Genomic DNA, 23,301 nt, shown 5'->3' on the forward strand with positions numbered 1-23,301 from the left:
GTCGATCAGTCTATGTCATGAAAGATCTTTTGAATGATCTGAATTAAATTTGCACAGATCTATTCCATTTGCTCATATTTGTTAAAAACTAATGAACCAAAACTAAAAATATTAACTGAAATAGCAGCAGCAGCAACAACAAGAAGCCTTAAATCCCACTAGGTGGAGTCGGCTACATGAATACTTTTATGCCAATTCACCCGATCAAGAGCATTTTCCTCTATTAGATTAAGGGTTGTTAAATGCTTCCTCATTACCTCATTCCAAGTTATTTTAGGCCTATCTCTACCTCTTTTCATGCCAGAAACAATAACTAACTCACTCCTCCTCACAGATGCTCTACTAGGCCTGAGTTTTAAATGCCCAAACCATTTAAGCTGCCAATCCCTTATCTTGTCTTCAACCGGTGTTATGCCTAAATTATTTCATATATGCTCATTTCTTACTTTATCTTTTAATGTTATACCACTCAACCACCTTAACATTTGCATTTCAACAACTTTTATTTTTTGTACATGTTTCTTAGTTGCCCAACATTCTAAACTCTAAAGCATAGCGGCCTATAGCCGTCTTATAAAACTTTCATTTTAATTTTAAGGGTGCTTTACAATCACACAACACACCTAACACACTCCTCCATTTTACACAACTTGTGATGTAGGAGCAGCATCAAGGTTTTGTAGCCATGGGAGAATTTAGAAGAAATAAAAGAGAGGAAGGAAAGCGAAGGGAGGAGAAAGGAGATACTAGAGCGGAACTCGCATTCAATTCAACAATTTTGTTAAATCTTGATATACATTGTCGGCCCACAACCTAACCGCTTAAGCTTTTAGGTGAAGTGGTTGTCTAACATGGTATTAGAACTGGTTACTAGGAGGTCTTGGGTTCTAGTCTTGTTGCCTACGTTTATTTTGTGGTATTTAAAAAATTATTGTATTCCCTATAATGGATGATATTATTGTGTGTTTATCTCTCCATGTGCTATCGGGCTGCACGTGCAGGGGAGTATTGAAGCTTGATATACACTATTGGCCCACAACCTAACAGCTTAAGCTTTTAGGTGAAGTGGTTGTCTAACAAATTCAAATTCACCAATAGCTGCCTACATCATAGCTTTCACACACTATATACAAGAAAACCTATAAAAAAATGAAATCACATACATACCCCTAAAACTACATTGCATTACAAACATATCTTCAGAATACACAATTTCTAAAAACAAGCCCGTAACATAAATAATCCTAATATAAACAAACTGCACACACATACTTAAACAACTAACTAACTAAGCACATTTGGGTTTCGGACCTCATAAACCATTCTCCTTATTCTTTGACACAGGCCTCCCAATAGGGTCGAAATGATCCATCCAAATTGCCACTTCTTGCCTTACATCAATTCCCTCCTTCCAAAAAGAACTTAACTTCGTCAAGTTGGGGAAAGTACCAAGGAGTCCATCACCGTGAATAGAGTCATCTCGTTTAACAGTATGCTTCAACATGGTGAGTGGAAGAATTCGTGATGGCATCAACTTATACTTCTTGTTGTCAATGGAGAGGGAATAATAATTCTCATATCCATCATGCTTCACCTTCCTACCAAATAACCATGGTTGGCCCAAAAGGATATGACAAAATTTGACAGGAAGGATATAACATTGCACTGTCACCATAATAGAACCAATCTTGAAGGTAAGTAAGCAGCGATCATGGACCTTCAGGTTGGTATTATTCACCCAAGCAATTTTGTATGGTTCGGGATGAGGCTTGGCTTTTAGAAGTTGTTCCAGAAAGCTTAGGAGTCTTCCAAGAGGTATTAGTTTGAACACCTTTACCTAATTGTTCAACTGCCTTCTCTCGTACATCTCCACTAGTACTCTTCTCAAATCGAAGGGCTGATGTAGCTCTAGGAGAATTGAGTTACATGTCCTCCTCAATCTGAGTGGCAACCTGTGCTGCATCCCCAACTGTAATGAGATGACATGCAGCAAGTTTGGAGGCAATAGTTGGCTTTAACCCTTTTCTATACAAAGCTATCATAACGTCCTCTTTCCATTCTATATCAACATGAGTAGATAAATGATAAAATCTACTAGCGTACTCCACTATCTTTTCTTCTTGCTTCAAATCAAAGAGTTGGAGATGAACATGCTGCTGATAATTGGGAGGCACAAATTGCTCCTGCATGACTCGCTTCATCTCATCCCACGTTTTAATCTCGCCAAATCTCCTTCTTCTAAAGATGTCCCTCTGTTTAATCCACCAAATTCGAGCAGTTCCTTCAATTTTGATTCAGCAAAGTACAGCTTTCTAGCCTCATCCATGTCATACCATCAGAAATAGTACTCCAAAGAATACACCCATTCATCAAATTCATCAAGAGAACCATCACCATTAAAATATGAGATTTCTAGTATAATTGCCTCCGTGAAATGATTATTTTGGACTTCACACAACTCAAAAGCATGAGGGCCAGTAAGAAATTCCACTGGCCTTTTACCTAAGGCTGCAACTTTGGTTGAAAGCCTATTCAAAGCACCAATAATAGTCTCCAAAGCATTTTCCATATTTTGTACCCTATTGGATAACAACTCCACCTTTGCAGACAATTCAACATTGGTCACCATGATGCCATAATATGAAGCAAATCACAAACTTCACTTTCACTGCAATCTTCAAGTCACCTTTAATCTTGAGTATCGCACAGCAATGAAACAAATTCCCCAGCAAAACTCACAAATGCAGCAAAAAGAGCCTGATTTTTTATGCTGGCAGCGGCAATTTCAGGGCTTCATGCCAAAATTGGCATGCTACAACTCCACCTTTGCAGACAATTCAACATTGGTCACCATGATGCCATTATATGAAGCAAATCACAAACTTCACTTTCACTGCAATCTTCAAGTCACCTTTAATCTTGAGTATCGCACAGCAATGAAACAAATTCCCCAGAAAAACTCACAAATGCAGCAAAAAGAGCCTGATTTTTTATGCTGGCAGCGGCAATTTCAGGGCTTCATGCCAAAATTGGCATGCTTGCTTGCAATATGTTGTCGGTGATCAAAATACCATGCTGCATATCAAAATATTGTGGAGAAAACTCCAACTTCTCATAGCTAGGAACCAATTTCTTGTGATTCTGGCAGCAGGAGGAGAGAGTCTGGCAGAATCCCACTAGCAGTCCCTGGCGCGTCAGGTGTGAGTTGCTGGTGGCGACTTTCCAACAATGATTTTATGGGGAGTGGCAGATTGAAGGGTGGTGAGTTGAATGGTGGTGGTGTGTCAAAACATACTCTGGAAATGGTGGATTTTAAAGGGGGCAAGAATTTCAGGCGGCGCATGGGGCTTCATAGCTGGTCAGTTGGTGATGAAATTTTGAGGTGAAGGGTTTCGGGTGGTTCTGTTTTTGGTGCTGTTGCAGAATCTAGGCTGCAAGTCGGGGCTTCTGAAAAGTTCAGGAACTGCCTTTCAGTGGTTTTTTTTTTTTTTTATTTCTTTTTTTAATAATGAAATTTCAGAACAAAAATAACAGAGAAGGAGAGATTACTGGAGGTTACTGAAGAAGAAGAAGAAGAAGAAGAAGAAGAAGGAGAAAGAAAGAACAGATAGAGAGTGAGAAGTAACAGAACAGAGGAGAGAAGGAAAGAAGAAGAAGAAGAGAAGGAGAAGAACAGGGCAGAAGAGGAGAGAAGGGGACGATTGGGGGATTGAAATGGAAGAATGGAGATCGAAGTTGAGCTATCACACCAAATGCTGCAGGGGCAGCATCAAGGTCCTGCAGCCATGTGAGAATTTAGAAGAAATAGAAAAGGAAAGGGAAGGGAGGATAGAGGAGATACCAGGGGGGAACTCACGTTCAATTCAACAATCCAAATTCATCAATAACTGCCAACATCATGCCTTTCACACACTATTTATAAGAAAGTCTCTAAACACATGAAAATTCACACATACCCCTAAACTACATTGCATTACTCTAAACACATGAAAATTCACACATACCCCTAAACTACATTGCATTACAAACATACCCCTAGAATACGCAATTTCTACAAACAAGGCCCAACATAAATAATACTAAGATAAGTAAACTACACACACATACTTAAACAACTAACTAAGCACATTTGGGTTTCGGACCCAATAAGCCATCCACTTTATTCTTTTACAAAGGCCTCCAAATTGGGTCGAAATGATCCATCCAAATAGCCGCTTCTCGTCCTACATCAACCTATTTTAATTCTATGAACTACATCTTCTTCAATTTCCCCTCCTGCTTGCATAATAGATCCAAAATATATAAATATATTAGTGCTATTAATCTCTTGATTATCAAGTTTAATCTTCTCTCTACTGCTACTACTTACATTACTGAAATTAAATTTCACATATTTTGTCTTATTCCTACTTATCCTAAACCTTTTAGACTCTAATGTGGCTCTCCAAAGTATTAGCTTAGATACCACTCTAGTCCTACTATCATCAATCAACACGATATCAATTGCAAACAACATACACCAAGGGATCTAATTTTGGATATTCCTAGTAAGTTCATCAATCACTAAAGTAAAAAGATAAGAACTCAAAGTAGAACCTTGATATGCATCTATTGTAATTGGAAAATCTCTAGATTCCCCTCCTACATCCTAATGCTAGTCACTACTCTATCATACATATCCTTAATGATCTCAGTATATCTACTGCATACCCCTTTCTTTTCTAAGACCACCAAAAATCTCCCCTAGGTACTTTATAATATGCTTTATCTAGGTCAATAAAAATCATATGCAAGTGCTTCTTCTTGTTCCTAAACTTTTCCATTAAACTTCTTAAAAGATAAATAGCTTCAGTTGTTGGTCTCCAAGGCATAAAACCAAAATTATTTTCTGAAATCTTCATTTTTGGTCATATTCTATGTTCAATTACCCTTTCCCATAATTTCATTGTATGACTCATAATCTCAATTCTACCATAGTTATTACAATTTTGAATATTGCCTTTGTTTTTGAAAAAAGGTACTAATGTATTTTGCCTCCATTCTTCTGGCATTTTCTTGATTTTTATAATAGTGTTGAATAGATTAGTTAACCAAATATTTCCTTTATCCCTTTAACATTTCCAAACTTCAATTGGTATTTTATCTGGTCTTATAGATTTCCCACTTTTCATCTTTTTTAATATCATCTCAACTTCAAGGACTCTAATTTTGAAAATAAATCCTCTACTTTTAGTATTCTCCTCATTTGTCACTTCCAAGTTCAATCTTTCATTTTGATTTTCATTAAACAACTTATCAAAGTATCTTTGCCACCTCACTTTTAGGTCTTCTTCTCTAATTAAGATATTATAATTCTCATCCTTTACACATTTTACATCACCTAAATCTTTGCATTTTCTTTCTTTAGCTCTAGCAAGTTTATAAATGTCCTTTTTCTCATTTAGAATCTAGTCTAGTACATAAAGTATCATCAGCTCTATGTTGAGCTTCACTAATAGTCTTTTTTTTTTTTTTTTACTAATAGTATTTTTTGCATTTTTTTTTTCTCATTTTTTATATTTTTCAAAATTTCATATATTTCTATAATTTTTCCATATTTTATACCAATTTCTTTTTGTCTTAACGGCTTTTTGGACTTCTTGATCCCACCACCAACTTTCTTTATGATCCGAGTATCTTCCTTTGGACTCATCTAAAACCTCTTTTGCTATCCTTACGATAGAACTAACCATTATTTTTCTTTTTCAAAAAAACTCTTTAGGCTCTGTAATTTCAAATCCCATATCATGAATAACTATATGGGAAGCTTTTTTATCACCATCATAGTGTGAATGCATGAAGACCCAAGGAAAAAAACTATGTTAGAGAGGAGCACATTACTTTTATAACTAGGTAGTGCTTATGGGGTATTTTTGTCCTTCATATCTTTTTATAACTAATATGAGGGCAGACCTGGAGGCATAGAGTTTCCCCTAGGTCTGCTTGTCACACTTCTTTCTCCCCTCTCCGATACTTTCCTCTTTCAGTCTCCTATTAGATTCAGGTTCACAACTTGGTATCAAAGCAAGCTTAAGTTTTTTAACCGTATGAGAGCACAGTTCATTGTTTTACCTTACTTCTCTCTCTTTCATGGCAGTCGGCAGCCCATCTTTACAGTTGAACTGAATTGGCTTTTGACACTATTTTTCTGTTTCTGTTCTTCCCCAGTAGACTCTTAAATCCAATGCTCCCTCCTGTTTAAGAGTTAATCGGTGCCACTTGTTTTCTCAGTTTGGCTGTGTGCATCCATTATTTCAATGCAATGTATGGTCATAAATCATTGTCGATGTAGAATGGTTGAATCTTGTTAATAGTAACTGCTGTTTCTGGTGGATGCATCCCTGGGATGGTTGTAGTGTGTTTGATCACGTGAAATTTTGGAATTATTTATTGGATTTTTAAAGGCATTTTGACTCCCTTGTTTCCTGTCCAGGCCTGCATATTCAGTTGATGTCAGGCTACACTTTTGTGAGTTTCAGATCTAAATCTTTGAAGCACCTGGCTGTTCCTGTGATTGTGGTTGATCTTTTGGAGTTCCAGCATAGTTATCTCCGTCTGCCATTCTACTCAGGCTACAGTAGTTGCTTTATTGTGTTGTGTTTCGTTATGGTTGTGGTTGCTTGTTGAAGCCTTAAGGAGCCCCATCTGCCGGTCTACTCAGGCTACAGTAGTTGCTTTATTGTGGTGCTGTGTTTCGTTATGGTTGTGGTTCCTTGTTGAAGCCTTAATGAGCCCCCAAAGTGTTGGTCTGTGTTGCTGTGCACTGTAATTGTTCTGTTCAGTTCTGTTTCTGATCTAATGGGTGCAGTTCCTGCTGTGTTTTGGGTAGTTATGATGCATAGAGAGAAAGCTTTTGCTGACACCATTAATGTGCAACTCACAGCCATTAAGCTAGCTGGATCCTCCAATTACTTGTGGCTTGAGCAATGCAAGTATGAATCAACACAAAAAGGAAGTCTAAGTATTTGCCACCTTCTCCCCCATTCCAACCTCCCAAGGATTATGAAGATTGGATCAAGTAGAACGACACGCTGCTTGTGTGGTTGTGAAATATCATGGAGTCACGAATTGCTGTGAACATGATGTTTCATGGAGCTGCCAAAACTGTATGGGACGATGATGTGACCACAAGGAAATGGAAAAGAACTGGATTGATCCTTGGAGGAAGGATTCCACCAAAGGGGTGGATGGAAAAATTTTAAGCGACAAAAATTGCCTTTCACAAGCCTTGTTCTTGACATGCTTAGAATTTCTAACCTCCCAAGGTTCTGGATGACTTGGTTGGCTGTCGAGGAGTTTTGTTACAATTTTTAAAATACTCCTTTCTTCCATGTGCACTGGGGGGGGGGGGGGTGTTGTTGAAAACAGGGGCCGCTAGCCTCATTGACTACGCCAAGTTGAGGAGTGGTCAATCAAGTGGCTGGTCATCTACATGTCACCAATAGAAAATCTCTTCAAATTCTCCTCTTTGCAAACTTTTTCTGAACTGGACTTCATTCTTACCGAGAAACATTTCCTTTGGGCTTTCCTTGAGCTGGAGGAATTCCCCACCATGGCCTTCTAATTTCCACAAAATTTTCCAAATTTCCATCCAATTTCCTCTTTGCAGCACTCTTAAATTGAATAGGAGGCTAATTTCCATCTTATTATATCCCCTTCGAAATTTTTCACAAATGATCCTGATTTTATTGAAAACTTGAAAGTTCAATGAAATTTGTCAAAAACATGGCCATACAACATTTTTTTTAAATTGCAATTGAAGCCTTCCAATACTAAATATAGTACAATTTTTGTAAAACATAGAAATTTTGAGTTTCCTGATTCTCAAACAATTTTGACAAATTCAAAGAATTTCATTAAATAACTATTTTTTTAGATGGAATTTTAAGTGTTCGAAGTTCCAACAAAGCTTTGATAAGTTGCATTTCCGAATGAACTAATATTTACTTGGTTTACAAATCTTTATTTACAGTTTGTGATATGATTATTGTTTTACATGCCACACTCACTATTTATGCATTATAATACTTTAGTTACAAATCATTCATTACAATATTAACAGTTCCCAAAGCTTGAAAAAACTTCCATGCTTACCAATAATTTCCCCTGTTTTTTAATATTGAAATAAAAAATGGACATTTCCATCAAAAGTTCTATGTCTTTGCAGCCTCAGAAATTTATTCAAAAGTGAAATTTAAAATCTCTCTCTTCATTAATGGGATTTTACCAAAACATTAAAGTCAAAGATTGCATCTTTGCTTCATCTTACAAGGGCCAATAGACAAACTACTTGCTTCTTTTCTTTGGGCCTACTGGGAGGTGCTCTGGCATAAGCTATGCCCCATCCCAAACCCCACTATCTCTCCCAACCCATTTGCAAAGTTAGAATCCAGTACCCACAGCATGGGTGTCACGTGCTCAAACCGCCATGAAATATTTCCAAAGAAAATATACTTATATGTCAGTCTGGTCAGCTCTTGCATCACGTTAAATACAACAAATATTTAAGAAAAATGCACATAAGCAATTGGAACACAACAGTTGTTGTGTTCACATGTATCAAAAATTTGAAAGAGACGTACTTGACGATTCTGCACATATTCCAAAAATGAAGGAACATCTGGATAGCGGAGCTGTACAACGCTTTCAACTGGAACAGATTTTTGAAAGCAAATGATATCCCCATCTTCAAGCTGCATACACAGAGGACAGATAAAGTTAAAATGCAACCAAATGCTCTATATAATAGTCACATAACACAACAAGGTTGCACGGGATATGCCTGGCTAGCATGGAATGTGAATTTCTTGTCAACGGGTTCACACATTACACTCGGGTCAAACTTTATTTCCTGAACATAACAAAGCAGAAGTGAAATGCCTCGACTAAAAAATAATGTATTGATGAAAGAAGAATTTGAACATGAATCTAGATAACCCCATGAATGCATGTCCCATTCAACATTCAATAATGGACTAGCAGTCTATTCAAAACTGGACATGATGTGAGTTTTTGTGCCGTAAATGATTCTGTGTTCATAGACTGGCACCCCTTTGGTGCATTTCTGAATTAATTTCTTGTTTTCTGATCCAAAAAAAAAAAAAAAACCAGACATGACATGAGTAACTGTCAATTCACTGCGTGTTAGAATAGAATTATCACGAATAAATACAGAGAGAGAGAGAGAGAGAGAGAGACTCTAAAAACAAGGATTCAAGTACCAGTATTGCCATAGGCATCTTTTGTTTTTGTTTTTTCTCCCCGTCAGGGGGAAGCAGCATATGGTTTGACAACAGCTTGTACTCCCAAGCTGTGAGTCTGGGGACTGGAAACATATCAATCTCAATTCACACAATGTTCAGATATGCAGACTCTAATATATCTGCATTGCCCAACCTGATTGATGCGCATGAGTCCCAAACTGCTAGACAGGACTCTGACTTGAAAGTTTCAATGCATAATAAGGTCTGAGAATTCAGAATGATAACTCAATTATGTAAATGTATTACACTATTACAACTTTTCCAGATGTAGCAAGCAAACCTCATAAAGTTCAATCTCTTCATCAGGAGAAAAGCTGGTCATTTCGTTTAGTTTTGTCAAGATTTCTACAGGCTTACCCATACTCTTCACAAATAGCCTTCCAGCGTAACTGACATCACCAAAAATAATTCTAAAGTTAAATCACATGCAATTTCAAACCTGGGGAACGTGGAAGGAAGAAATTACTATGTACCGTAACTCTTCTCTCTCAGGATCATAGAGTTTGAAAAAAAGTAAGATATCTTCCTCAGTCTTCTCAGGAGGAGGGATTGGACGCAAATCCTGAATGATCAATCAGGTGGTCAATAACCCCACTGAAAAGAAAATGAAATTCCATTGCAGCATTTACAATGCCTGAATTCGTTAGACAACATTACCGGCCCAAGCTCAACTTCCAAGAACAACTTAAGGTCCGCATTATGCATTTTATTTGAAACCTCTCTGAGTTGTCCAACCTACAATGCAGTACAACTTATATGAGATTAGGAAAGTCCTCATGATAACAGCCTTTAGCATTAAAATAACACCTTCCCTCCTCACCCCCCGACCCCTCCACCCCCCCAAAAGAAAGAGAGAAAAATCTAGCAACTTCACAGACTTTGAAACACTTTTGATCAGTAACCCCACAGGTTACAGCAAAATCCATGTAAAAATTCTTATATGCGAGAGAAATACACCGGGAGAGAAACAAGCTATCACATCCCAAGAACATGAATTTATACATTATACAGGGAATAATACCTTCCCCATTGAAGACAAAACAGAGAAGCAAGAGCGAAAGCAGGACAATGAACTACAAAACAGTACTAACAAGCCAAATACCATGCCACCAGGAAATTCCAAAAACATTATTATGAAAATTAAGAAATTCAGAAAATTAGCTCCAGAAAACTGACAAAGTCATCGAATCACAAATCAATCAATTACGGAAATTTTGGAAAAAATAAATAAAACTATAACTGCCACAAGAATGAAAACCCATTACAACCAAATATATTGATTCTCTACATCTAAATTCACAGATTAAACAATAAATTGACAGCAATGAAGAAAGAATATCTTAGAACTGAGAAATATGTACCATAGTTACCTGATCATGCCCACCTTCCCACCCCAACAGGAACCACGATCCAGTTCTTGAGTTGATAGCACCCTGGATCGTGGGAGTTGGAATCCAAATTGGTAAAAAGTAGCAACCCAGATTTGTTAACCACTCAAATAAAAATCACATGAAAATATTCAAATTTTTGAGAAAATTTAACTGTTAGAAAGAATTAAATCTGACTTTAATTTTGCTTTTGAGGGAATCCATTGAATAATATAAGGGACTCCATTAAAATTGTTGCAGAGCGGAAAGATGGTAGGGCAGGAAATAGCCTCCTCAAATTTGTAGCGGTGTCATTGACAGGTGCCTGATAGTGCAGAGATGAGCCATGGTAGACTGATTCAAACAGAGAGAGAGAGAGAGAGAGAGAGAAAGAGGTAGCTTTCAGTGCGTCCCTTTAACATACCAAAATCTTTTTGTTAGAGCTTGATATAATTGTTGGCCTGCAACCTAATAGTATAAGCTTTTAGGTAAAGTGATTTTTTAACATGGTATTAGAGCTGTTTACCTGGAGGTTCTGGGTTCTAGTCTTGTTGCCCGCGTTTATTGTATGATGTTTAAAAAATTATTATATTCCCTGTAATGGCTGTTATTTAACATTTGTTTTTCTAACACATAGTATTGGGCTACACGTGCGGGGGAGTATTAAAGCTTGATATACATTGTTGGCCTACAACCTAATAGCTGAAGCTTTTAGGTAAAGTGGTACAATAACACTTTTATTTATTTTAGCTGCAGTGGGAGGAATTTCAAGAATCCCAGTTGATATTGTCATGAAAAATGTATTCATTTTTCTATTACCATACAATAAGATATGCAGCTAGTAATATTGACTTATTCAGCTGAAGAGCTCAACATTTTCTTAAGAGTGCAATTCTACTGTTAAAGATTAACTTACATTAATACAAATAAATATATTTAGTAATTGTTGTTGCTAATTTACAATTTATACAATTTGCTGAAATGTGGAAAAGAAAACAGAATATTACACTAACTTATGAAAAAGATTACATTCCCTTTAAAAAGATGATAATTCTCATCTAATTACTAGGGATATTTACAACCTACTGAAAATAGAATATCCTATTTAAAATTGAAAACAGTAAAATAGGAAAGACTATCTTCAGAATCGGGTAACATGCTACCCAAATCCCCTAGGATCGTGAAACCAAAAATAGCTAACAAATCAACTGATTTGTTAGCTGTAAGTCTCCTAAAGATCAGCCTCTAATAAAGGCTAACAGATATCTAATAATTCTACACTCACCCTCAAGTTGGGCTGTAAATATTGATTAGGCCTAGCTTGGAACTCAGATCATCAAAATTCTTTCTTGGCAAAGCCTTGGTAAGGATATCGGCGGTCTGGAGACATGTAGGCACATACAACATCTTGGTTATTCCTTCCTCTATTTTTTCTTTTATGAAATGTTGATCAATCTCCACATGTTTTGTTCTATCATGATGCACTGGGTTCTTTGCAATGCTAATGGTTGACTGATTGTCACAGAACATCTTCATGGGTTCTTCACCTGAAATCTTTAATTCCTTTACAAGCCTTCTTAGCCATATTCCTTCACAGATGCCGTGTGCCATTGCCCTGAATATAGCTTCTGCACTGCCTCTTGACACAACTGATTGCATCTTACTTCGCCATGTGACTAGGTTTCCCCACACTTATGTGCAGTACCCAAAAGTTGACCTTTGATCATGTATTGAGCCTGCCCAATCTGCATCACCAAATACTTCAATATCTCTTCTTTGATTCTTCTTAAAAAATAATCCTTTACCTTTTGTCAACTTCAAATATCGTAGGATTCTATAAACTGCCTCCATATGTTCTTCATTGAGATTTTTCATGAACTGAACCACCATACTGACAAAGAAACCAATATCAGGTCGAGTGTGAGACAAATATATAAGTTTTCCAACTAGTCTTTGGTATCTGCCTTTATCCACTGGTGCACTGTCTTCCTTGGCTCCTAGTTTGGTTGTTGAATCCATAGAAGTATCTGCTGGCTTGCATCCAAGCATCCCAGTATCTTTCAAAAGATCTAGAACATATTTCCTTTGGGAGACAAAGATTCCCTTCCTTGACCGTGCCACTTCTATGCCTAGGAAGTATTTGAGATTCCCAAGGTCCTTGATTTCGAAATCTTTACCTAGAAGACTTTTGAGACTACTCATTTCCTCCTCATAATCACCCGTAAGAATGATGTCGTAAATATATACAATGAGGATAGAAATTTTTCCATCAGGAGAGTATTTAACAAATAGTGTATGATCTTATTGACATTGAGAATAGCCATACCTCCCGACTACCTTTGTTAATCTCTCAAACCAAGCTCTTGGGGATTGCTCAAGTCCATATAAAGATCTTTTGAGTTTGCAAACTTTGTTGTGTGTAGCCCGTGTCTCGAATCCAAAAGGAATTTCCATGTAGACTTCTTTAGCTAGGTCTCCATTGAGGAGGGAATTCTTGACATCTAGTTGGTGAAGAGGTCAGTCTAAATTTGCTGCCAAAGATAACAAGACCCGCACTATATTTAACTTGGCTATAGGGGCAAATGTCTCTGCATAGTCGATCCCATATGATCGAGTGGATCCCTATGCTACCAGCCGAGCTATGAATCGGTTAACACTTCCATCTTCATTGTGTTTCACGGTGAATATCCATTTGCAACCTACTGGACGTTTTCCAGTTGGTATTTCTGTGATCTCCCCATGCTCCATTTTTTTCTAGTGCACTGATTTCTTCCTAGACAACGGACTTCCATTCAAGTGTACCGAGAGCCTCTTGTATGTTATTAGGAACCTAGATTTTGTCGAGGTTGGCAATAAAAGATCTAAAATTCGATGACAGCCCCTAATAAGACACAAAAGTGTATATTGGGTGTTTTGTTAATGATCTCACACCTTTTGTCACAGCAATAGGACAATCACTATCATCATTAGTTATCTCATTATGGGAAGTCTCGGGATTAGAGTTACTTGGTTAATTTTCACTTGATCTAGGGCTTAGATCAGACTCTTGGATTTGCTCAAGGGGTGCTTCTTGTTCTATCTCCTTTTGGTTCCTTCTCCTCAGTGAATAGGTAATCAACTCATCATTTTTCGTTGAATAGTGTCCAAATGCTGATGTTTCACGGGAGAGTCTAAGAAAGGATGTGAAGGAGAAATGGAGTCAGTAGTTGGAATAGATTCATAAATTTGTGATAGGTGAGAAGGGCCAGAATCAGAAGAACGGTGAGGTGAGATAACTTTTCAATATCCCAAAGCTAGAATTCTTGTGTAATCTCCCCCTAAATTTCAGATTTGGGGTAATATGGTTGTTGCTAAAAAAAGGTGACATCCATGGAGTGATAATATCCTTTAGTCGCTAGTGAATAGCATTTATAACACTTTCAGTTTGGAGAGTACGCGAGAAAAATGCGCTTAAGGGCTCTAGGATCAAGTTTACCCCAATGTTGACTATGAACATGAACAAAAGTTGGGCACCCGAATACTTTGAAGGGAATAGTGGAGATAAGTCGAGTATTGAGAAAGGACCGAAGTAGAGTTTGACAGGTAGTTAGGAATTTGAGAACAAGAGAGGGCATCCTGTTTATGAAGTATGCTGCAGTGAGAATGGCTTCACCCCAAAAGTGTTTCGGTACATGTGTAGAGAACATGACGGAGCGAGCAACATCTAGTAGGTGCCAGTTTGTTCTTTCGGCAATTCCATTTTGCTGAGGAGTGCTGACACAGGAACTTTGGTGTATTATACCTTGACTCAAGAGATAATCATCAAGAATGAATTTGAAATATTCTTTGGCATTATCAGTTTTCAAAATCTGTATTTTTTCTTGGAATTGTGTTTGGATCATAGTGTTAAAATTTTTGAAAATCTGACCTGCTTCTGACTTTTCTTTCATAAGGAATATCCAGGTAAGTCTAGTGTGATCATCTATTAAAGACATAAACCAACGAGATCCAGTAGTATTCTTGATCCTAGATGGCCCCCACACATCACTATGAATCATTGAAAAGGATTGGGATGCTTTGTAGGATCGGTTGGCATAAGAGTTGCGAACATGTTTTGAAAATTGACATATCTCACACTGAAAATCATTTGGATTTTTATTATTGAATAATAAAGGAAAGAGTTTCTCGAGATACAAGAAATTTGGATGTCCTAACCTATAGTGCCATAACATAATTGCACAATCATTATTAGAATGAATGACAGAAAAATAACTTTGTCTTCTAGACAATAAACAATTGGATTTGTGAGTTGTTCCTTGAGGAGGATCATTAACCTCGAGAATATAGAGCCCCAAAAACATCTTAGCATTGCCAATCGCCTTCCTCGAATCCAAGACCTGAAATTCACATATATTGGGGAAAAAATTAGTAACACAATTGAGATCTCAAGTGAGCTTACTTATAGACAGTAAATTGCAATCCAAATTTGGCACTAATAGAACTAGGTTGAGTTTTAGGTTCTTTGAAATTTTAACAGAACATGTACCAGCCACCTTTGAGAGTGAACCATCTGCTATGTTAAATTTTCATAATAGGGAAAAAAAATTTCTATCTCCGTTAATATGGTCCGATGCTTGCGAGTATATAATCCATGGACCTAGCTTCTCCTTTTTAACATTAAGAGCACTTAAAAAATTACCTTTGTGTGCCAAAGAACCGGTACCAACCAGACTAGTAGGGACTGCTGAAGATTGGCTGAACATTTTCTGCAATAATTCTAGTTGCTCCTTGTTGAAGAGACTAGGCTCGGGTGGTGCTGTTTTTTCATCTTCCGAGACGAAATTCCCCGTCCTTCTCTGTCGTTGGCAAAGCAGGAAGGTTTCCAATAAGCGGATTTACCATGGATTTTCCAGTAGGTGTCCTTGGTGTGACCAAGACGTCGACAATGGTCACACCATGACCTCCCTTTCTTTCGGTCTACCATCAATGTTGTTATATGGATTTCCTCAAACTGCAAGGGCTGAACTCTCCAGGTTTGTTGCAAAATCTTAAAGGCCCATCATTATCTTCTTTCGACTCTTCTCTCGGCGAACTTCTGAAAATGCTTCTCAGATGTTTAGCAGTGGTTTGGATCCTAGGATTCTTCTCCGTACTTCATCAAGATTTTTATTAAATCCAATTAAAAATTTGTATATTCTTTTCTTTTCAACAATTTGTTTATACCTGATTCCATCTTCAGGATAGCTCCAATAGTGCTCCTCGAATAAGTCCAGCTATTGCCAGTAGCGGTTGAGGGTGTTGAAGTATTGGGTCACTGTCAAATCTTTTTGGCGTAAGTCATGGATAACATTTTCCACCTCAAATAATTCAGATGTATTCTCATTGTTAGAATATGTTTCCTTGGTAGCTTCCCAAATCTCCTTCGTTGTTCCACAGAGAAGAAAATTTTATCCAATGTCATCTGTCATGGAATTAATGAGCCATGACATGACCATGTTATTTTCCGATTTCCATGTTTTGAACTTCGCATCATCCTTGCTTGGTTGGGCTGCAAATCCTGAGAGATAATCATCCTTGCCCTTTCCGTATATAAACATCATCACGGAATGGGACCACTGGAGATAGTTATTCCCATTAAGTTTATGTCTTGTAATGGGCATGAGGCTGCTATCTGAACTGCTACTGTTGCTTGAGACCATGGCTTCCTGATTGGTGGTGACGTCTGAGACTACAGAGGTGGAATCCCGTCTCCCAGTGGCCATACCGTATTTGGTCATATGGGAAGATTAGGGTTCAGAGGATGCTCTAATACCATGTTGAAATGTGAAAAAGAAAACAGAATATTCCACTAACTTATGAAAAATATTACATTCCCTTAAAATAGATGATAATTCTCATCTAATTACAAGGGATATTTACAACCTACTGAAAATAGAATATCCTATTTAAAATGGAAAGCAGAAAAATAGGTAAGACTATCTACAAAATCGGGTGACATGCTACCCAAATCCCCTAGGATCGTGGAACGAAAAATGGCTAACAAATCAACTGATTTGCTAGCTGTAAATCTCCTAAAGATCAGCCTCTAATAAAGGCTGACAAATATCTAATAATTCAAAACAATTCAATCAAATGAAGATAATAGTGATGTAGTTATGATGCAGTTTGTCTTATTGAAAAACCATAAAAAAATAAAATAAAATTTGTAAAAATCTTAATTGTAATTGTACTGTACTGACTAAGCAACTCAAATAAGTGGTTCGAGTGAACCACAATCCAAAATGGTGTATTGAGTCACCGACTAAGCCTACACCCCCAAGAACTGTGTACCTCTTACCTAGCGTACTGCATTCATATGCTCATGGCATAACTTGAAATGCATCTCATAGACTATATCCTATGCAATCTGGGGAAACAACAACATAGAATGCAATAGAGGAGCTTCATTCAGCAACCACAAATTTTGCACAGATGAGGAAATATTTAGCATGAAAACAATGGCTGTGATAAATACTAAGAGGCAAATTAAATTCAGCCTTGTCTTCTAAAACGAAACACCCCCTAATTGCCATACTAGGGCCTCAATCAAGCCAAGTAGAGCAGTAGATAGACTGCACAGCTACAAAAATAAACAATCTCGAAATATTATAGGCATTCTTTTTCTTTTCTTTTTTTATAGAAAAGAATTGTCATTGCAGAAAAGAGAATATACAAAAAGGAGCATAAGAAATCCTCCTTATAGGAGATGAGAACCAAGAAAAAAAATCAAAACCAAACTGCCTCCCAATCAATTGGAAAGATTGGAGGAATACAACCCTATAAAACCACCGGGTGCAAAAGCCCAAAATGATGCTATATACCGCAACCTATCCAAACACTTAGAGCAAGATAACATTTTCCCTGTGAAAATATGAGCATTCCTCTCCAGCCAAATGCCTCTAAGGACAGCAGTTCATCCACACCTCTACAAAACTCATCCATCTCTACTCCTTCCCAAGCCTCTAAAAGAGGTGGTAACAAATCCTCCACCAACTCTGGGCAATCCCTAATCTGTCCAGATAATCCAAATAGATTTTCTAAAGTCTCCAAGAAAATGAACAATGGAAAAACAACTGAGAAGCCAATTCTGAACTAAGAAAAGCATGGTGAACAAACATCCACAGATAGAGCCTTAAAATTCCCCCTCTACTAAGAACAATTAATCAATTAAAAGCCTTAATCTTGGGGAACACTGGCCTTCCAAATGATACAATGAAGTGGGAAAGACCGATTTTGAAGGATCAAAAACTCAAAAAAAGTTTTGAAGGAGTACTCTGCTGAAGAGTCTGGAACCCACAATTGATTTTCCCTCCTGAAGGAAGGACAAATTTCTTCCACCGGGCATAAAAAAGAAGATAGCTCCATCACCCCCCCCCCTTTTTATCATTAAGAGACCTATGAAACTGAAATTCCAAGAGAGTTCATCCCCATTTGAATTCAAAAAGGAAGAGATAGATCCTTTGTGTAAAGAGGAAATCCTATACAAATGAGGAAAAGAAGTAGAAAGAGCATAATCACCCAAAACCAAATGCAATAACCATTACACACAATAAATTGGCATATGGGCTAAATATAGGACAAATTTAAAAAGGTGTACTTCCACGGGATTCGAAAAGAATATCTTAGCCCAATGGTAGCATCCCACCCATTACCCTACATGCCAAGTTTACTTTTAATAAATTTGTGCCAAAGGGAATTTCCCTCGAGGGAAAACGAAAGTCATTTACCCACTAAAGCAATGTCTTCAAACACCAAATTCCCAAGGTTCAATCCCACCCCACTCCCCCATTCCCCCTCTTATTTATACCTACAAACAATCTCCCAACTAACCAAATGATCCCTCTTCTCCCCCACCTTAGGCCAAAGAAAATCACTCATTATTCTCTCAATATTTCTAGCTATCCTTGTAGTCATTTTAAAAATAGACAAAAAATAGAGAGGGATATTAGAAAGACAAGCCTTAACATGTGTGATCCTCCCACCTAGAGAAGAGAGAATAAAGGACCCTTCTAACCATCTAACCTATTAGATGCCTTCTCCACTACAAAATCCCAAAACCCAACTAACATAGGATTTCCATCAAAGGCACTCCTAGATAAGTCGAAGGCCAATCTAGGATACCACACCAGATACTGCCGGACAACTCCAGTGATCTAGACTCACTCAAACACAAGCTAAATTACTCTTCCTCAAATTGATTTTTAAATCGGACATACACTGAAACAATTGAGCACATTCAAAAAAGACTCCTTGTGATCTTCTAAGAAAAAAACAGCATCATCTGCAAACTAGAGATGAGAAACTGCAGCCCCTCCTTACCCACCCCATTCCCTCCCACAAGCTCTTTATAACCAATCTACTCAAAATATCCACCACAAGAACAAATCAAAAAGTAGAAAGTGAATCTCCTTGCCCAATCGATGGATCCAGGACCTTACATTAGCAGGTGCAATCACTTGTAATTCAATTCTTCTTGTCATATTATATCTTTAAAAACATTTATTATTATCATTATTTATAACAAAAGAACGTATATTAGATAGAAAGAAGAAAAGGTACAACGCGCGGGGACAAGGAGTCCACCATATAACAAAAGCATTTATTATTACATGTTGAGAGCCTTAATGTAACCATATTACTTGAATAATAAAAATAAAAAAGTAAGAGGGAAATGTTTCAAATGCTACTCCTAAACTTCAAAGGTTATGCTAAAACCCTTTGAACTATCTTCTTAGTTATGAAAGACCATTTTTATTAACAAAAGCCATTATTAACAGATTAGAATCATATGCACGGAACATGAAAAATTAATAATTTTTTTGCACAATTGCCCTTATAGGCCTAATGAACACACAAACATTGTGCAAATTAATTAACTTTGCGTTAAGATTTTTCATTGAAGTTTGTGAAATTTGGTTATATTCTTGGATCTTTTATAAATTTTGATATTTCTTATCATTTAATTAAAAAGAAAACTGCTGGAGTTTGTGGCTATTGGTTGTTAGTTTTTGGTCATTTTATTTCATTTTTCACACTAATTCATTGTTTCTTACAGCAATTTCATATAATTTTGTCATTTAACTATTGAAACCTTCAATATTTGTGAAAATTCTCTACTATTTTTATGTTCATAATCCAAGAAATTACCAAACAGATTACCTGTTGACAATCAAAGTCCAAGTAAAAGCTTTAACATTTTAACCAATCTGTGCTTGCCAACTAATTTATATCCAACGGAAAAGAAGAAGAAGAGGATGGCAAGAAAGATTCGAAGCAAGAGCCTCCACTCTTGCAGGCTTTCACATCATACCCAGAACCTCCACTAAACAAGCAAACTCCTCTATTTCCCTATCATTAAGATTTCAATAAATGAAGATCCCATTAATACAATCCCATTAAATACAAACCATTCAAAGAATATAGACACAGGTGTGTTATAAAGGTACAAAAACCTATCAAGCTGAGGAAAAGAAAGAAACAAACAAGCATTCACAAATCAAAACCCAATTATTCCCCCAGTGAAGAGTGGAGGAGCCATCCACAATTTTATAAGCAGAAAGAATGGATGAGAAACCTGAATGAACTTCAGAGCATAAAGAATGGACGAGCAACCTGAATGAACTTCAAAGCATTGCATGAGCAGCAGGGAGAGCTCTTTTCGCGTCATTACCCATTTAAATGAAGGCGATATTCACACCAAACAACTTTGTGCGACAAAGAAAATGGTTTTGAGGGAATCTCCATAACCATTTACCTAGTAAGGAAATATTTTTACACATCAAACTGCTTTGCTATAGGCTTAGTAACAATTTACCAACTAACCAAAAACTCTCTTCCATCCTCATTATCTGACCATAAAAATCAAGCATTATCCAACCTTTTCATTGAGCCTCTTAGCCAATGGGTTAGTTCTCTAGCACGATCTTAGATATTTTGGTTTTCCATATTAACTAGGTTAATTAGCAGAAGCACTATAACCCAAAAATATTTGTCTGAGGCACCTTGAGCCTCTTAGCCAATGGGTTAGTTCTCTAGCACGATCTTACATATTTTGGTTTTCCATATTAACCAGGGTAATTAGCAGAAGCACTATAACCCAAAAAAATTTGTCTGAGGCACCTTAGGAACATACACACATACATACATACATACATACATACATACATACATATATATATATATATATATATATATTAAATAAATTTGATTAGAACATGAAGGGGAAAGCGTTCTAAAAGAGAAAGTACAACAAAGAGGACAAGGAATCTACAAACAGAAAGGGAAAACAAATGAATAAAATAGAATCAGCTCAAATAAAATCTTCCAATTGCATGTAAAATCCTCAAAGGAAATGTCATTGGAACAGCCTGCACTAAAAGCCCATAGGGATGCCAAGTACTAAATGTTGCATCAAAGTAAAGACGAAGACAAATCTCTTGCCTGAGAAGATAATTGTGTTCCATTCCAACCAAATCCCCCACAAAACAGCAAACAGAGCACACCTCCACACTTACCAGCATTCCTCTTTTCCAAGTCCTATAAAAGAGATGCATAAAAGCTCCTCCACCAACACTGGACATACCCAACCTCACCAAATAATCCAAATACTCTATCCACATACTGCAAATGAACTGAACAGTGCAAAAACAAATGGAAAAGTCAAAGTCTTCAAACTGCTATGACACAAAAACCATGCATCAGGAGACGGACTTAGAAGGCTTCCTATTTTGAAGCACATTATTCATGTTAATTCTAATGAGAGCCACCAACCAAACTAATGCTTTAATCTAAGAAGGGACTTTAGCCTCCAACATGCAACAATGGATGGGAAAAGACATATTAGACCTGATGAGGTGACTAAAAATTAAAAAAGTACTTAAGTGAATATCCACCTGAAGAATTCAAAACCCACATCCTGATATCCCTCTTATTAAAGATATAACAACCCCCCAACACAAGAAGCAAAAAAGAAACAATTTTGAGACTTGAGATTTGCCTAAATATCAGACAGATGTTATCTTTTCTTTGATTATTTCAATTAATGAGAATTTTCTCCTTTTGACTTTTTATGCATGTGGTAGATTGAGAATCTTATCAAAGAGTTATATTTACTTAACTTCCAATAAATATTTCTAAAAATTGTAGAACTATAATTATGTAAATATTTCCTCGAAGCTTCAAAATTTTGATTCTTCAACAACTTCCTGCTTCCTGCTTTGGCACTTGCAACTACTCCACTTTGTGTAACTAAAGCTATGGTCCCTGTTTTGCCCACCCACTTCTCATGTGCACGCATTCATTTGCAACAAGCACTGCCTCTCAAATTTGCTCTCCATGAAAGCATTCTACAAATCACGTACTAGAGTTCCCAGACCCTCAAGTAATCTGGGAGAGCTTTGCCCTCAAGTACTAACCAACAGAAAGTTAAAAAACTGCCCAGCAAACTAATGTATCTGAATTCCTGAATATTGACCCCCCTCTTCTCTTTGGAATCAGCATGTAAATGTCGTATTAAGATATTTTTCAAAGCCTGCTTCCTCGCACAGATGATGAAACCTGGCCATCACAGCTCGTCTCATTATTCCCCAGCATTGATGAAAAAAAATTTATGGATAACCCAGAAGGGGCAAGAGTTTTATTGCTGATACAACTATTTACTGTCTTCCAACACGTTCTAGTCCAACCACAACATCCCATGAGTTCACAAATCATACAACTCAAAGTCCATCCCATCCACTTGGTTTTACCAGCAACTGTTTTCTTATATAACTGGTTATAAAAACTCACAATACTGAACCACATAACTGAGGGTGCTATACCATACCCCACCCAACCTAATTTTCATAATGTGGTTCCCCCCTTCCAATGGAAATATCAGGTATTTTTTACCCCTATCCTCTTTCGACCACCACTCTCCGAACTTCTATCTCCAATTAATTTATTCTGCTGCTACTAATCTACCCAAATCTTTAAATCTCTCTCCTAACCTTCTCCTTCCATGTGTTAGTCCCACCCAATCCCTTTACAGTTAACATCTAGATTTGTTTTTAATAATAAAATAAAATATATTAAGATGGAAAATGTACAATCAAAGCAAGGATATTGAATCCTCAAAATAAATAAATAAATAAATAAATAAAAACTCAAAAAGCAAAAAGAAGAATAAAAGCAGAATAAAAATAAATAAATGAACTGCAATAATCAGCCAAGAAATCTCCTCTTCAAACCCTTCCCATCATAGTTCACCGAACACTTCAAATTAGCTAATGCCCTCTGATCCTTCTTCATTTAGTTAAAAGTTATCATCTAGATGTGCATGTTGTACAGTTGTTTGTTAACTAATTTGTCTTTATTTTTTTTAATAGCAAAAGAAGATTTCATAACTAGGAAGCAACCCAAAAGAAAACAACTAACAAATACCTAATATTTATTCCTTTTCTTTTTCCTTGTAAGTCGACTTGACTGAGATAAGATTCATAGGAATGCAACAATTTGAATACTTGATCTCTTTACACGAGGGCTTCACCATATAAGCTACTTGTTATTTTCCTAATCTTGAACACTTACTAGATAACTTCATATGTTTGTAGTGTTCAAGTTTATGAAGAATAAAA

The 23,301-nt window shown here is 36.8% G+C and overlaps 1 protein-coding gene across 5 annotated transcripts in view; it reads right to left on the reverse strand.

Moving 5' to 3' along the window:
- LOC131149134 (ubiquitin C-terminal hydrolase 12-like) overlaps positions 1–23,301 on the reverse strand; it is a 106,127-nt gene that overhangs the window by 5,204 nt on the left and 77,622 nt on the right. For all 5 annotated transcript variants that reach the window (XM_058099259.1, XM_058099258.1, XM_058099257.1 and 2 more), the window contains exons 17-21: positions 9,960–10,037; positions 9,776–9,864; positions 9,583–9,691; positions 8,822–8,890; positions 8,622–8,732 (exon numbers count right to left, since the gene is read on the reverse strand). In XM_058099259.1, the coding sequence (XP_057955242.1) occupies positions 8,622–8,732; positions 8,822–8,890; positions 9,583–9,691; positions 9,776–9,864; positions 9,960–10,037 (456 nt within the window). The remainder of the gene's footprint in view (positions 1–8,621; positions 8,733–8,821; positions 8,891–9,582; positions 9,692–9,775; positions 9,865–9,959; positions 10,038–23,301) is intronic.

Source organism: Malania oleifera, chromosome 2 (assembly GCF_029873635.1).
Source record: "Malania oleifera isolate guangnan ecotype guangnan chromosome 2, ASM2987363v1, whole genome shotgun sequence".
Lineage (NCBI taxonomy): Eukaryota > Viridiplantae > Streptophyta > Magnoliopsida > Santalales > Ximeniaceae > Malania > Malania oleifera.